Source organism: Asterias rubens, chromosome 21 (genome assembly GCF_902459465.1).
Source record: "Asterias rubens chromosome 21, eAstRub1.3, whole genome shotgun sequence".
Taxonomy (NCBI): Eukaryota; Metazoa; Echinodermata; class Asteroidea; order Forcipulatida; family Asteriidae; genus Asterias; species Asterias rubens.
The window spans coordinates 1,056,447-1,072,079 of record NC_047082.1 but is presented as its reverse complement, the minus strand read 5'-3'; the positions used below and the strand labels follow the sequence as shown (position 1 = coordinate 1,072,079).

Below are 15,633 nucleotides of genomic sequence, written 5' to 3'. Positions count from 1 at the left end.
GTCACAAGAGGGCGCTATATAAGTTTGGCGGTATGTTTTTACTAAAACTTACAAAGTAAAATGTCATATCAACTACTTAATCATTTTGAGTTAGAAGAAAGTTTACTGTCGAGGTTTGAACAAATCATTAATCAGTAGGTAGCAGGTACAAATCTCCCACTGGTCAAAATAATTGTCTTTGTTCGACCAAAAATAAAAAAATTGCATCCCCAGGACATTTTTGGTAATTACTTTTTCAAACATTTCTAAAATGAAAAACCTCGCACACTTGTTTCAATTTATACAAGGCTGTATTTAATTGGATCAAATAGAATTCCTTAACACATTATGTTTACAGCAATAAACAATGAATCAAATTCATGAAAGTTGTAATAATTAATAACTTCTTGATGGGATTCAACTATTTCCCTTTTCAATATAAAACCATTGCCACAGAACCTTTTCGACTCTGCAGAACCACCTCTGTTTTTAAAAGCAAAATATTAATATGAAAGGGCACGAGTCTCCTTAGTGACAGATACACTATAACCTTGGACTGCAGCCCCTTAAGACACTGGAAACTATTGGTAATTGTCAAAGACCAGTCTTCTCACTTTGTGTGTCTCAACATGTGCACAAAATAACAAACCTGTGAAAATTTGAGCTCAATTGGTCGTCGAAGTTGCGAGATAATAATGAAAGAAAAAACACCCCTGTCACACGAAGTTGTGTGCTTTCTGATGCTTGATTTCGAGACCTCAAATTCGAAATCTGAGGTCTTCAAATTAAATTCTTGGAAAATACTTCTTTCTCGAAAACTACGTTACTTCAGAGTGAGCCGTTTCTCACAATGTTTTATACTATCAACAGCTCCCCATTACTCATTACCAAGTAAGGTTTTATGCTAATAATTGTTTTGAGTAATTACCAAGTGTCCACTGCCTGCGAGTTCCTCATTTTCTAAATAAGTTCACTTGACCCGACCTCAAATGTTTGAAGCAAAAGATCTCTCAGAACAAAATAAGCTCAGAGCATACTGACCATACTGCTGAGTGGTTAAGTGATTCGGACTCAAGTTCTGGTGCGGAGTCATCAGGGTGTACGTTCGAATCCCGGCCATGACACTTGGCATGTCCATGAGCATTGAGCAAGACATTGAACTATACTGGTTGCTCATCACATCACTTTATAAGTAGAGGGCTATTCAATGATAAATTTCAGGGCCCAAATTCATAGGGATGCCTCAACAGGAAACATTGCTTTAAACCAAATTCTGCTAAGCATAAGCAAACATAAGTTGTACATTTGACATTGTAGTTTGTTGGTAACCCTATTCTAGTAATAAAATAGTTTGGTTGTGCTTATGTAATTTTTGTACTGCAGCTCTATGAAATTGCGCCCTTGTCATTGAGAGTTTTTAAATACACACAGAGAGAATGTGGAGTGATGAACTGCAGACATTAGCAGTCGTAACACGAGCAGAGTTAAACAGCATGCAATGACAGCATAATTATTAGTTCCCAAGCTATAAGCCTATTCCAAATTGCAGCTACGCATGTCTGTTACTGCTGACAACGCAATTTGTCTATCCCCGTGACCTAGTAAAGGTCATGGGAGATATACAAATAGCGTTGTCAGCAGTATAATAGGCTTATCTCCACATAATTTATGGGGCATGGAGGCAATCGCCTTTGTTGCCTCTCTGTGAAGCATCAGGCTTGCCGAGTTTTGAGACGCTCCCATACACACCTACACTGTATGTTCAGACACCCTTTCCTAATCCTAACCCTTACCCTAAAGTACAGATGACAATGCGTTAAAGGATCATTGGGTTGTCAGAATATACCTGCAAGGGTGTTGGAACATAGGGCAGTCACACCCTTTCTCATTCAGCCTGGTTTTTCTTCCCTTTTCTATTTTGTTCCTCGGTCTCATTAAGGTAGGTAGTGAACAAGTCGGAGGTCAACCACAGGTCAACTGAATGCGCTCAAAATAAATGGCTGTGGCTAGGTTTTACTAGGGGCAGTCTAAGCTTCCATGATTGTCCAGTCAATGGCCAAATGAAACGGCTATGGCTACAGCGATTGGATTCAGCAACAATGTAAATGAATAGGCCTTTAACACCCACTTAAGACAGGCGTGCCAGTGTCGTGCCGAACCAGAAAGATTAGGAGTGACTCTAGGTCGACCCACATAAATTTTGGTTTCAGACAGCTGTAGACAGGCAAACTTAACCTAACACTTACATTATGCTCATGACAAGACCAATGTCTGAAACCAAGGCGCTCCAGAGTTGTTCCAAACGACTGAAAAAGTCGATCTTTAGACTTCTAGCGCGTCCAGTCACTCCTAACTGTCTCAGATGTCAAACAATTCATGTACTTAGCTCAGAATTTAGTTTGGAGCGACTCTGTAGCGCCTGTCTGAAATGGGTATTAAGCGATCCATCCATAGCCGCTCCCAAAAGCCGTCAAGTCGGACACATCTGGAATGGATTCTGCTGACCTCCCCCTTTGAATATTCATGAGGTTAGTTCTCCTGCATTGGCTCTTCAACTTTCGGGGGCTCTTCCAATCTTCGGGGGCCGTAGAGTAAGACATAGGCACAGTGCCAATCCCCACCACCAGACAGCTTCAAGATGTCCTCCGACGAAATGAGCGAGACGATGTCGTCATCAAATTTGATCCACTCGTCTGAAATAAAACAACAAGGAAAGAGATTTTTTAAAGAGAATAAATAACAAAATAAAACATTTAATAAAGACAGCAATTTCTTGTTCAGCTTCAGGCAGCGTTTTCTTTATGAGAAACTGCACCTTCACGAGTAAGCAGATTACAGCTTCAAACAAATTGGGTTCTAACAGAGACTTTAAACAGTGTACAGACTACCTGGCGCAGAGAAATGGAGCAGCGTAAGAGAATGATCTTTGACCATAAAATAAGGAACAAGCTCTTGTAGTTGTGGTAAGTAATCACAATTGAGGTGATCATTAAGTCCGAGTAGTGGAATAATAGTGAACAAGTTCGGATAAAGATGCAGGAGTTTGAAGTGTTCAAGTGTAGAGCCAATTCAATTTTATTAGTACCGGTATAATGGTAAGAACGCGGCAAGCAAGAAACGAGGCAAGCAAGAAACGAGCAGCAGTGTTTTGAAGGCGTTGAATTTAAGTGAGATCTTTATCAGGGAGTCCATACCTTCTTTCCTTTTGACCCAGCCTACATAATGACCAGAGGAACTGGATCTCCCTTGATGGGTCAAGACTGCCTGGAGCTGGTAATATCCACTGTTGTTGCTTCCCACATCTTAAGAAAAAGACAAAAAGAAACATTAAAGAGGTGCTTCAACCTTTAAAGGGTACTTTTTGCACAACACAAACACAATATCCACAGATTTACATTAAACTTACAAGGTTCAAAGATAATGATGGTAGAAAGCTTCCCTTATAGTATTATTTGCAGATGTGCTGTAGTTTTTTAGAAATGAGTCAAAATTAGTTTAGCATGTACAACGGATTTACGCGGCTCTCCTGAAAACATTGCTCTGTGATTTTCACTCATTGCTGATGTGCTGTAGTTTTGAGAAATGAGTAAAACTGTCACGAAAATAATTTTTGTCTCGATGAAATTGTTTTAACAGATTTACCCGACTCTCCTGAAAACATTGCTCTGCGACTTTCACTCAAAAACATGACGACTAATGAAGTTATAACTTCTACAGGTAAATTATATCACATTTATCTTCAATTACAGTGAGTAGGGATTCATTGGGGAGATTGGTTGGAAGCACCCTGATGTCCCAAGTCCGGAAGGTATTTACAATTCAAAATAAAAGAACTTTTGTTTTCCATAATCAGTGAGATTTTCACATGAAAAGATTGGTTTATTTTCAGGGGACCTTCAAAAGAATCAGGAAGAGCACAGATCTTCAGAATCAGGGCGATTGGCGGCTCTAACTTACCGTCTGGGAAATCGTACGGCAACAGTTTTGCAGATTCTGTCTTTTCACTTGGCGGTACTTTGTTTCCTGCTTGCTTCAACTACAAACAAATCAGTTTTCAATTAAATTGTTTGATCAACAACAACAAGCAACCATTACCATCAAGATGTGAGGGAGGAAAAAACAAACAAACCCAGTGGTAAACATATTTAACCAAGACTTTTACGTCCGTTTACCAGAACTCAATTTTGGGGGAAACCCACAAGACCACATACCTTGTAGCTTAAATTGATTTTTGGACCAGAATTGTTTTCACATGACCTAAATCAACACCAGAAAAAAAACCTAAGATGTTGTTTATTTTCAGATGAACAGCCCCTCAGTAGTGAAAGTTGACAAAATAATTCCCTCACCAATGAGCCCTGTTTAATACAACTTTCAAAAGTTTACAAATATGTAATGATTTGAGGGATGATAGACCATATCATCTCCCCGAGCTATTGCACATTGGCGAGGGAATTATTTTGTCAACATCCAATACTAAAAGGAGTTATTTTATCGACTGTTTATCAGAAATCAACCACATCTTATAATTCTTGTAATACACCTCTCGCCAGTTCTGGTTTGCTAAAACATGATCGTAACAGGTGATATTATAGGTAATATGTTACACTGTCTTTAATAACAATCTTGAGTCTTACCTTAGCCGCTTCCTCCAGTTTCCTGTCTTCCATCTCCTTAAACTTGCCTCGGATCGGAAGCAGCTTCTCCTTCAGCTCAGGGGTACAAAGGTCAAATACATCTAGGACCATTGGGAACTTCACATCCTGTCAAAGAGATTGGAAGATGTTGCTATTTATTTTTCATCAATTAGTTATTATTTTTTGTTGGAAGCTGCTGGGCACCTCTGAAAAACATTGATTCGCTGAGAGGTGTCCCAAACATTTGGTTATAGAAAACTGTTTTAACTGTTATAAACTGTCTGTTAACTGGTACTGGTGATAGTCAACTGACACAGGTCAAATACGCTGGACCATGGGGAACTTCACATCCTGTCAATGGAATTGAAGGATGTCATTTGGTAACGTCAATGTTAACCTGCATGGTGCAGGGCGGGAAGACATGGCCCACAAGGGTGGAGCACATGGAACGAGCAGAGACGAGAAAGATCAGGTGGGATGTGTGGGGTGTCTCTGGCCGACAGGCTGTCAAGTGATGAACTGAGGAGGAGAGTCGGAGTGGAGGGGATTGGCACCGTATTGAGGAGGCACAGGCTGAGGTGGTTTGGTCATGTGGAGAGAAAGGAGGCTGCCAACTGGGTCAAGAGGTGTGCCAATGTAATTGGGTGGGCCCACATTCATTATAGCCGATCACGCAAGACATGGCAGAGCTCCGTGTCGATTGACATGCAACTGCTTGGAGTCAATGCAAGGGACGCGACAGACAGGGCCAAGTGGAGGAGAGCCATAGGGAGATCTTTTACCTTCAATATCTTGGCACTGATAGCTTCCTTTTCTTTATAGTAGAATCGAACCATCTGTATAGTAAGGTAAGCTGGAAGACGACTGATATGCGACTGAAAAGAAAAACAGACAACGCAAGAAATCATTAGCCAGACATCCAAAAGGTTTGGTGCGGTTCGATAAGCTTCCCCGGGTCTACCCCGATCTGCCCCCAGTACGTCATTCCAATTCCAGGGACAGCCCCAAGTGCCCTGCTTGTGGAACGGGTCACTTGGGGGCTGGCCCCAGGTGCATGACGTCGCTACTAGAGTGTGAGTGATTGTTCGGTTAGCGCTTGTCAGGGGCTCACCCGAAAGAGCACCGTGGGGTCGACACAGGGAAGCTAATCGAACGCACCCTACGTTTTGCGGTGCACACTTTCAACACAATTCTTGAAAATGTAGACTTCATTGTCTTCTCTACAAAAACTTGGTGTGATGTTCCCATTAATAAGCCCGCTTCTCTCTTATCTCTTCAGTCTCCGTAACGATGACTAGAGCAAGCTAGTGGAATCTGAGACCAATTCAAGAACTGACTCCGCGGTAGTGCATTTATTTACGATCCTATAAGCTAAAGTAGTAGTCCTAGCCAATTTTCTATACCATCCGCCCGGGTAATAGTTAACAAGCAGGACAGTTCTTTTCAGAACTGAGAAGTCTCCCGAACATCCGATAACACTTCTTCGCGGTAGTAGAATAAAGCAAGACAGTTCTCTAAGAACAAACTCTACCTGGCAAGTAGATACACACATGGTGTTATCTCAAACCAAACATATATATATAATTGAGATTCTGATTTCCATTACCTCTTTAATGTACTGGGCGTCTCTCTTTAGGGTTGGTGAAGTCTTTTCAATATTTTCCATGAGTCTCTGCATGAAATAAAAAATATTGAAACATTGAGTCAATAATTGTTTTTTTTTTCAAACCCAAACTATTTAAAACTTACTCAGTCTAGTGTATTTTTTGAAATAAAACATATTACAAAGACAAATGATATAAATAATCACAAATTTATGTGTTGCATAAAATACTCTCCTATTCTCTAACCTTTCAATATCTACGGAGTACACAGTCAACCTTCCTACTGACTGGCCATTCAATATCATCCACCATGGGTTGGTTTGAGTAAAAGGTAGATAACCATGCTTGTCCACAATATGATTCCATTATTTATTATTATATGGTGTCATGTGGGGAATGCATCTACACAGTCAACCCTCCTACTGTGTGACCATTCAACATCATCGTTATAAAGCACTTCAAAAATGCCATTGAAAATTCCTGACATCTGAACAGCAAGCCTGGAATTACACCTAGGCTCTTTTCGAAATGACGGCTTCGGCTTTGGATTCAGCTTTAGGTTCCGTCCTCTCGTCTGAAGCCAAGCTAGCCTGAAGCCGAATCCAAAACTGAAGCCGTCATTTCGAAATGGACCACAAAGGTCCGTTGCTCATGGTCTTGGCCTTGGTGCCCCTTCAAAACTTTCCCATAGACTTATTGAAGGTTGTTCAATGGAAGTGCCCTTTACAATATGAAAAATAGCCTTGCCCTCTCAAAAGATGAGTTTCCAAACCCGAAACAGATATTTTTCTTACATTTTTCAGTCCTGTGTGAATGTACTTTACTTCCTGAGTGATGAAACAACTGAGCTGTAGAACGAGCTCTGTAGATTTTGTGACCGGTTCGTCTTCTGCCTCCACACACTTGAGACTAATAAGAAGCATTAAGGAGAATATTTGCCAACAAATTAAAATTGAAAGGGAGGGAGGGATTAATGTAATTAATCCAAAGGTTAATGACGGCGGGACTACTTTAGCTTTAGTGGATCGAGGGGACTTCTTGTTATTAGTTTCACTACCGTGGACTGAGTTCTTAATTGGTCTCAACGTTTCGACTAGCTTGCTCTAGTCCTCATCAGGAGACGATATATTATTATATTTATGTTTAAGTTGGGGAGGTAGTGCTTTCTGCTCTACCAGCCAGGCTTCCGACATGTCTGATGGATGATACCCAAGCCTACATCCGAATGGACTGTTTAGCCCAAGGAGTAGGTGGCAACGGCCCCTGGAAAAAATAATAGTTGATTGTAGCCCACACCTTGAAGTGGCCTTCAGGACTTGTGTGTCTGGGGACTTGCATACCCCCCCCCCCAAAACAAAAAAAAAGAGAAAAAAAAAGAAAACAACTCTTATTAAGGATACGTGCTTTCGAAGGTGACCCCAAAGTACTGGTCGATGAAGCTTTTTTTTGTTGTTGCTGACGCAGCCTCCACTGCTTGGACTTCTCCTGAAGGTGACGCCAAGGTTAGTTTTTGCTGCAGTAATCTCATCAACTGCACCCAACATTCATTGGCATCCTAGGAAGTAGCACAAATAGAATGAAACAAATTAACAGTCAACCCCCATTAAAGGGTTTGGGTACGTTTTGTAGGACACAAAACACCATGTCCACAGATTTATATTTAACTTAAACATGGTTTGAACATAATGATGGTAGAAAGCTTTCCTTTGAATATTACTTGCTGAAGTGCTGTAGTTTTTGAGAAATGAGTAAAACAATGTCACAAGAATAATATTCGTCTCAGGAGACGAACATTATTTTACAATGTACAACGTATTTAAGTGACTCTCCTAAAAACATTGCTCTGTGATTTTCACTTTTGTTTTCTAAAAAATTTGACAACATATGAAGCTGAAACTTCTACAGGTAAATTTTTGTTTCACATACAACTTCATTCACAGCGAGTAGGGATTCATGTAATGGCCAAAACTTGATCTAAAAATTGTATAAAAGGTTTGAAAAGTTGCAACTGAAAGTTTGGTAACACACCTGTTGTTGTGGGGCGCCATTCTCCGCTTTCTCTGCAAACTGAGGGAAGGCGATATGCAGGAGCTGTAGAAGATAGATGGGGAGAACTCCATCCGCTGCCTTGTCCATGTTATCAAATAGATTCCTCATAGCGGCCGTTATGGACTCAGCTGGCTGGATGGCTGCCATGCCTGGGTTGATCTTACCATCGAACCTTGCTCATCGAAAAGATCAAAATGAATCAAGTTAAAATCAAAATTTCTTTAATCTCATTGCGGGAAAGCTTTTAAGCCTGGTTCATACTTCCTGCGAATGCAAATGCGAAGCGAATTTTGGTGACGCAACAAGCGGTACGCGCTCCATTTCCCTCCATTTCCCTTTATGACGGAAAGAATTTCGCTTTGCACGAAGCATTCGCAGGAAGTATGAAACGGGCTTTATAAAATACTTTTGTTAATTTTCAACACTCAAACATGTCAATCTCCTGCTTACCTATCTGAACTTGTTCACCACTATTCCCCTACTACGATAGTCTAAACAGACTTTGCTTACCAAAACTACAAGAGCTTCTTCCATTTTGGACGGACAAAGATTATTCTCTTACATTGCTCCATTTCTTTGAAATAGTCTTCCTGTGCATATTCGCCCGAGGCTAGTACTTAACTCTGTTTTAAGTCTCTGTTGAAAACTCAATTGCTTGAAGCTGCTTATTTGTAATCTGCTTAATCGTATGTTACTGTTCTTTAAGCGTTTAGAGTCTGTTTATCCAGTGAAAGTTTTTGGTCTTACTTTTTCAGCACGTCTCTGAGCTCTGGTACACTATGCAGACATTGGACTGTGGCGTTGAGGTAACACGAATTGCCAAGATTCTTCAGTCCAGCCGCCATCTCAAACTGCAATAGTGATAATAATAATATTACTAACAAAGTTTATAAAGTTTTATATCCACCAAGGTGCTCAGGGTGCTGAAACAGGAATAGTACCTTCATATGTAGTCATTAAAGGTAGTAGAAACCTTTGGCTTCTCACTTGGTGTATCTCAACATATGCATAAAATTTGAACACATACATGTAACTAATGCAAATTATTCGTTGCGAGTTTGTGGCGTACAAATTTGTATCGCATTCGTATGAGTATGATGTATAGTTGGGATTTTTGAGTGGCAGGGGTTTTCTAAGCGTTAGGAAACAGCTTTACATACCGCGCTCGCTAGTTGCTCATCCGTCATGTCTTCCATGAACAGAGTCTTCTGGACTGGTGCTTCAGGAAGAGCATCCGCTGATCCCATTATGAGGAATGTGACTCCCTGAAAACAAAATAATAATAATTATATATTTTCGTTTGTGTTTTTTTTGTTTTTTTTGTGTTATGCAGGTCGCCAGACACACAAGGCCTGAAGGCCACTTCAAGGTGTGGGCTACAATTATTTTTTTCCAGAGGCCATTGCCACCTACTCCTAGGGCTGAAACAGGGTTATCCCATGTATAGTCAATATGGATGTACATGTATGCATCAGTGTTGTAGCTAGACCAATTTTGGTGGTGGGCACTAAATTCTCACCAATGGGGAGCGGTTCAACAAAATGATTCTTGTTTAGATATTGGGCCATCATTGCTGAAGTGCAACCTGGGGGAAATCTGTGCTGACCAGCACAGTGTATTCTGCTCAGTGTGCCGGGAGAATTTTTATTTTAAACATCGTGTTTGTGTGTGATTTGTTTTATATCGGCAATAAAATCAAGCAGCAATCATAGCTATAACTTTGATTAGTTTATTTTTTCCCCTGAAAAAACAGGCAGCCACATTTTTTGCAGGTAGTCGGACCGAAAATTTTAAACCGTGTACCCGTATTATTGGTCGGGTACCCGGGTACCCGTCACAGCCTTACAACTAAGTTAGTCCTTGAAAACAAGTTTGATTCAAATTTAGTTGTACAAAGACAAGATCTAAGATTAAGTGGTAGAGAGTTCCAGATGAGTGGTGCAGCTGAAGAAAAACACTTATAGTACGACCCAAGTGAATGTTAACCACCTCGCCTATTTCATCAGCCAAGGAGAGCGATACTTACGTCTTTGAGCTTGAATCCTGTCCATGCCTCTTTGAGGGTTGCTCCTTTAAGCATGACCTTCTGTCTGTCTGGCTGCACTCCTGTCAAGGCAAAGATCTGAGCCTTGAAGAGATCTGGAGACTCGGACACATTACACTCAATGGAAGTGTACTTCTCCTTACCCCACTTTATGTTCACTGAAGGTTAAGTAAGAAAATATGAACAAGAACCTGTTAGCCTTAAGGCCGAGTCAAACTGCAGTGATAACGAAAACGATAACAATCACAACGCAAAGAGAACGCATTCTATTGGTTGAATTGCTCCACGTGGAATACGCACACGCTCATTCAACCAATAGAATGCGTTCTGTTTGCGTCGTGATCGTTATTTTTTTTGTTATACATGTAGCTGCAGTGTGACTCGGCCTTCATGGTAACCATGATCTAGTTGATAGACTGCAGGTCTTGCAATAAAAGAGGTGGATTTCACATGACATGACTGACCGGCGTCTTTAATGAAACGTGCACGCGTGAAAGGCTAACATTGGCTGAGAGTTGTGCGCAGCGCTTACAGGTGTGCACTTTTCTATTGTTTATCATTAAATATGGCGGTCGATGACGCTATGTGCTATCCATCTATAATATAAGGTTGAGGGTTCAAAACCCCCAAGCCAATTGCTGATTTTACAGTGACTAGAAATAGAATATCATCTACTTTCTAAATCACAATTCCTCAATTTGAGCAATTCATATTAATCACAAAAATTATTTGCATCAGGGATAAAGATTAATTTTTGTTTTACCCTTTCCGAAGTGTGTAAGCACTGTATTAATTCAGTGCTTTGCACTGCTTTTCCAAGTTCTGTAAAAAGTTTATCTCAGAGCTCGGGAAAGTACTGTAACTGAAGTATACAGTGCTGTTGCTAACTGTTACTGTAAGGGTTAAAAGTAAAACCAAATTGTCTTTAATATCCCCAAAGCAAATTTAACATAACATTGCTTTGGGGATAATTAAAGACAATTTGGGTTTTTTATAGACCCATTTTTCTCAGAAAGATGTCATTGAATGCTTTGGAAGTTGACAAATTTTGCTCTGGAAGGGTATCATGAATCAAAAACAATGCATGGCAATTTACTTCATTTGAAAGTTTCTGTATCCTGCCACCGCTGTTTTTGTTTGTAACAATTTGTTTTATCTAATTCTAACTTACTCAAACAAATGAGATATCCTTCTAAGTTTTTGTAAAATTGTGTAAAAAAGTGGTGACAGGATATGGAAAGTTTACATTTCCCTTCTCTTTGACAAATACTTGGGATAACTTTTTTTTACTAATTTCACTAATTTTTACAAAAAGGGATATCTCATTAAAATTACTAGATTAAAGTACTATATTATTTCATTTCGAATGAAAAAGTGGTGGCACCATACGGAAACTATTCCAATACTTCTAATGAATTTGTTAGGTTTGTTTGTTGATTGAAGAGATTAAAAACAAAATCCCAAATCAAAAAGTAAATGATAATCCTAATGTTGTGCTAAATTATTATGCCCTTTGCAGTTTGCTTAAATAACCCTCTCTGCGATAGATGGAGGGTTATATTTATAGTACGGATCCAAAATAGTTTTTGGATAACTTTCCGTATGGCGCCACCACTTTTTCACTCATTTTTACAAAAAGGGATATATCAATCAGGCAAATAAGTTCCTACATTATTTTATATCGAATGAAAAAGTGGTGGCGCCATACGGAAACTTTTCCATAGTTTTTACAAAGTTATCATTTTATCGACATGATTAATGAATGGTCTCGACTAGTTGCGATAATCGTAACCCTCCATCCTCCCGACGGTCGGAGACCGGAGGGTTACGACACAAGACTGATATTATCGGTGTAACTAGCAGTTTTGACCAGTTTTTGCCAGACTCGTGATCAGATTCGTCCTTTTTTTCCACTTTCCAAAATCATGACAGACATTCTAAACACATGGAGTTGATCTTTATTGTATGACAACGTCATCTGGAACCCTTAAAACTACATCATGAAAATATTTGGCAGAAAAAACGACAAAAACTTACCAAAAGACTGACCGAATATATCCACAATCCATAGCGGGACCAACTACGTCGCACTTGCTTGGCAACAACCAATCAGCGTGACCCAACCATCGATGTCGTATGCGTATCGGCCATTCCAGCTTGCAAACTCACCGCCTGTGTGTGTAAGCACCGATCCCCCGCACCGAGTGCGCAGCATGCAGGCATGTACATGTACATGTATTGTGTACACTTGCACACACACACACAACGTCAGGGTGTGTTTGGCCATGTGGGGGTATGGAGCAGCACACGGTACTTGCGAGCTGTATAGTTTGTGCACGCACGATGTTCATACAGTACATGTACATGTACATGTACATGCCTGCATGCTGCGCACTCGGTGCGGGGGATCGGTGCTTACACACACAGGCGGTGAGTTTGCAAGCTGGAATGGCCGATACGCATACGACATCGATGGTTGGGTCACGCTGATTGGTTGTTGCCAAGCAAGTGCAACGTTCAAAATCACTAGTTGGTCCCGCTATGGATTATGGATATATTCGGTCAGTCTTTTGGTAAGTTTTTGTCGTTTTTTCTGCCAAATATTTTCATGATGTTGTTTTAAGGGTTCCAGATGACGTTGTCATACAATAAAGATCAACTCCATGTGTTTAGAATGTCTGTCATGATTTTGGAAAGTGGAAAAAAAGGACGAATCTGATCACGAGTCTGGCAAAAACTGGTCAAAACTGCTAGTTACACCGATAATATCAGTCTTGTGTCGTAACCCTCCAATCTCCGACCGTCGGGAGGATGGAGGGTTACGATTATCGCAACTAGGTCTCGACATGCTCAATAAAAATGCCATTTCATTTTCATATGGTCAACACAACAAAAAACATTGCAACAAATGCAAGGTCAATTCAAGGAAGAAAGAACAACGTTAAAAAAACACTTAACAACTTCTATAAACGAATATTCACCTTTATATTCAGACATTCTTAATCCACAACTCCACACTGGTCACGTACATCAGTCAGAAAACTCACTATAAAAAGTTACAAAAGCGTAAATCACCGGTTAAATCTGCAGACAGAACACACGTTTTGCAGTGTAACAACCGAAAGCAAACTCGTACCCAAGTATTCAGATTCGGCATACTTTAAACTAACATCCGTCATATAAAAACCCTGTAGCAAAGGTTGTATTTTAGGAAAAACTCCCAGACGTCTTGTTTGCTTACCCAAGGTGTATTAATCGCATACTGAAGAGCCAGACTACATTGCCGGTTTGTTAAAAAAAAAAGGGTAAAACCCCGAATGGTTGAGAAATTGTTGTTGTCTGTCTCCTCATCATGGAGGTAGGATTGTCTCCTCGTGAATCAAAAGCAAGAATGAGCAAAATCAAATGAAGAACCGCCCAACTTGAGGATAAAAACAGTGTTCATTTGTCGGGCCAAGGAGTCAGTAAGTATGTCAGCACACGGAGTTAGACAGGGAGGGGATGACGGGGATTTTCTTCTCAACGTCCTCCGGTCTGAGTCGCCGCCGTCGCCCGGTGATGTTGACGGCACCACAGCGTCCCAACCTCCCCGCAGCTCCCCGATTCCCGGACTTTCAGCAACTGGATATGGCAACTGTTATGACACAAGGGGGTTAGTTGACACCCCATCGCCATCAAACCAAAACCAAGTCTCAACCCTGGACGATTTCTTGTTGACGACTTTGGACGAGATGGAGAGCCGGACTGAGAAACTTCGAGAGACAGTCAAGGATGCCGTGGAGGAGCGGACGCAGTTATTGGGTTCGCTAGACACACTGATGCAGAGCGAAGCTCTAGGCCGTCATAGTGATGGTAAATAACTTACACTGTAAAATTGTCCTTTGCAAAGATTGTGACAAGTTATTAAGGTCGGACTGCCGGAGTTGCTTGTTGCTAATCATAGAACTAGGTTTTTAAAAATGGATATTCATAGAGGAGATGAGGAAGAACAAAACTGAACTTAGAACTAAGTCAAGTATTATCTGTTTTTGATAATTTTTATGTGAAATGGTTTTCAACTATAAAAGACTAAGGGAAGAGTCTTTCTTTTATTGAGAAAGTGGTTTGAGGTAACTATTGGGTGGACTAGGTAATGATTTAAATAATTCTGATAGACCTATTGTTTTTTTTTCATTTCTCTAGATGAAAGACAGGAACTGGAAATATACATGGACCGCCTCATAGGACGACTTCTCACAATCGACATCTCAGTGCAGATAGTCCGGAGCATTCCGCAAGAGCAATCTCTACAGACTGTCCGAACTTTCCTGATAAAGCTCCGAGACTGCATCAGTAATGGGGTCCCCGATGCGGCGACCACGATCCAGAGATATCTGAATAGCTGCATGGAAGAAGCCAAAGGGCCAGTTGACGATCGGTTCCAGGGGGCGCTGCTGGGTTGTGCAGCCGAGGATCAGAAGGAGATACGCAAAAAACTCGGAGCTATATCGGAAGCGAGGGAGGACACTGAAAGACAGATGTCTGTTTTTAACTCGATGGATCTGGAGTAAATCAGAACTCACACTTGGACTTATCGTTATTTTAAATTAAAAATAGTTATACTTCTTATATAGCATTCAAATCTGTCACTCAAGGATTTTTCTTCTGCAACATTCTTATCACTGATTACTGGGCCATTACAAGTGTCATGATGGGATTTGAACCCACACCCTAACCATCACAACTTCTATGGGACTTTGTTGCAGGAGCACCAAGACCAGGGGCAACGGAGGCCGTGGCCTCCATGGAATTCAATATGACCCAAGTTCATATTGCTTAACAATTTTCTGCTCGGCAGAAATGAGCAGGATGAGGATACCAGTCACAGATTGTACAATGTACTTGTGATACTTAGTTTGGCTGGTAACCTTATTCTGGTAGCAACATTTTGAGGGAGTCACGTGATCATTACTACACCAGTCAAGATACTTTTTTTGTGGGCAAGGTCGAAATGCAGAAGGCGTTGCCAAAATCATTAATTCAGATGCAGCTCGAGTTTTAAGAATGCAAAGAAAAAAACATCCCAGTATGCAAAATCTATGAATGCAAATTATATATAGGTTTTGCCGCAAATTATATCTTTGTTTTATTTTTCTGTGAAGAGCATGCAAAGCACTTTTAGGAAGCAAATCTTTAGTATTTGGTTTCCTCATTTTGTATTTTGTGTGAGATTACACATTTATCAGTACTTCTCACTTTGCACTTATCCATTTACTTTATATTAAATAAAAAAAATAAAAAAAGCTAAGCATATAGAATGTTTTATAGGTATTTATTTTAA

At 40.4% G+C, this 15,633-nt stretch overlaps 2 protein-coding genes across 2 annotated transcripts; one reads left to right on the top strand and one right to left on the bottom strand.

Annotated features, from left to right (window-relative positions):
* Positions 1–848: 848 nt before the first annotated feature.
* Positions 849–13,437, bottom strand: LOC117304632 (ubiquitin carboxyl-terminal hydrolase 14-like). Its single transcript, XM_033789180.1, has 13 exons — positions 13,295–13,437; positions 10,296–10,471; positions 9,430–9,534; positions 9,017–9,120; positions 8,249–8,441; positions 7,621–7,775; positions 7,015–7,129; positions 6,223–6,288; positions 5,399–5,491; positions 4,617–4,742; positions 3,937–4,015; positions 3,174–3,281; positions 849–2,672 (listed from the first exon to the last, which is right to left on the bottom strand). Exons 1-13 carry the CDS (start codon positions 13,308–13,310, stop codon positions 2,509–2,511), a joined length of 1,500 nt encoding a protein of 499 aa, XP_033645071.1. The 5' UTR covers positions 13,311–13,437; the 3' UTR covers positions 849–2,508.
* Positions 13,438–13,613: 176 nt separating this feature from the next.
* Positions 13,614–15,149, top strand: LOC117304568 (BAG family molecular chaperone regulator 2-like). The gene is made up of 2 exons (XM_033789092.1): positions 13,614–14,165; positions 14,496–15,149. The coding sequence occupies exons 1-2, from the start codon at positions 13,784–13,786 to the stop codon at positions 14,861–14,863; spliced, it is 750 nt and encodes a 249-aa protein (XP_033644983.1). The 5' UTR covers positions 13,614–13,783; the 3' UTR covers positions 14,864–15,149.
* Positions 15,150–15,633: the final 484 nt, after the last annotated feature.

What these genes read in the sequence shown, in the direction of transcription:
- LOC117304632 (XM_033789180.1), bottom strand. An exon ending in ATGAGCAACTAGCGAGCGCG is followed by an intron (nt 9,121 to 9,429) that starts GTATGTAAAGCT and finishes TCACTATTGCAG; the next exon opens with TTTGAGATGGCGGCTGGACT. An exon ending in TTCACACAGGACTGAAAAAT is followed by an intron (nt 6,289 to 7,014) that starts GTAAGAAAAATA and finishes TATTTCATGCAG; the next exon opens with AGACTCATGGAAAATATTGA.
- LOC117304568 (XM_033789092.1), top strand. Translation starts at nt 13,784, where the DNA reads ATGTCAGCACACGGAGTTAGACAGGGAGGGGATGACGGGGATTTTCTT. An exon ending in TCTAGGCCGTCATAGTGATG is followed by an intron (nt 14,166 to 14,495) that starts GTAAATAACTTA and finishes TCATTTCTCTAG; the next exon opens with ATGAAAGACAGGAACTGGAA.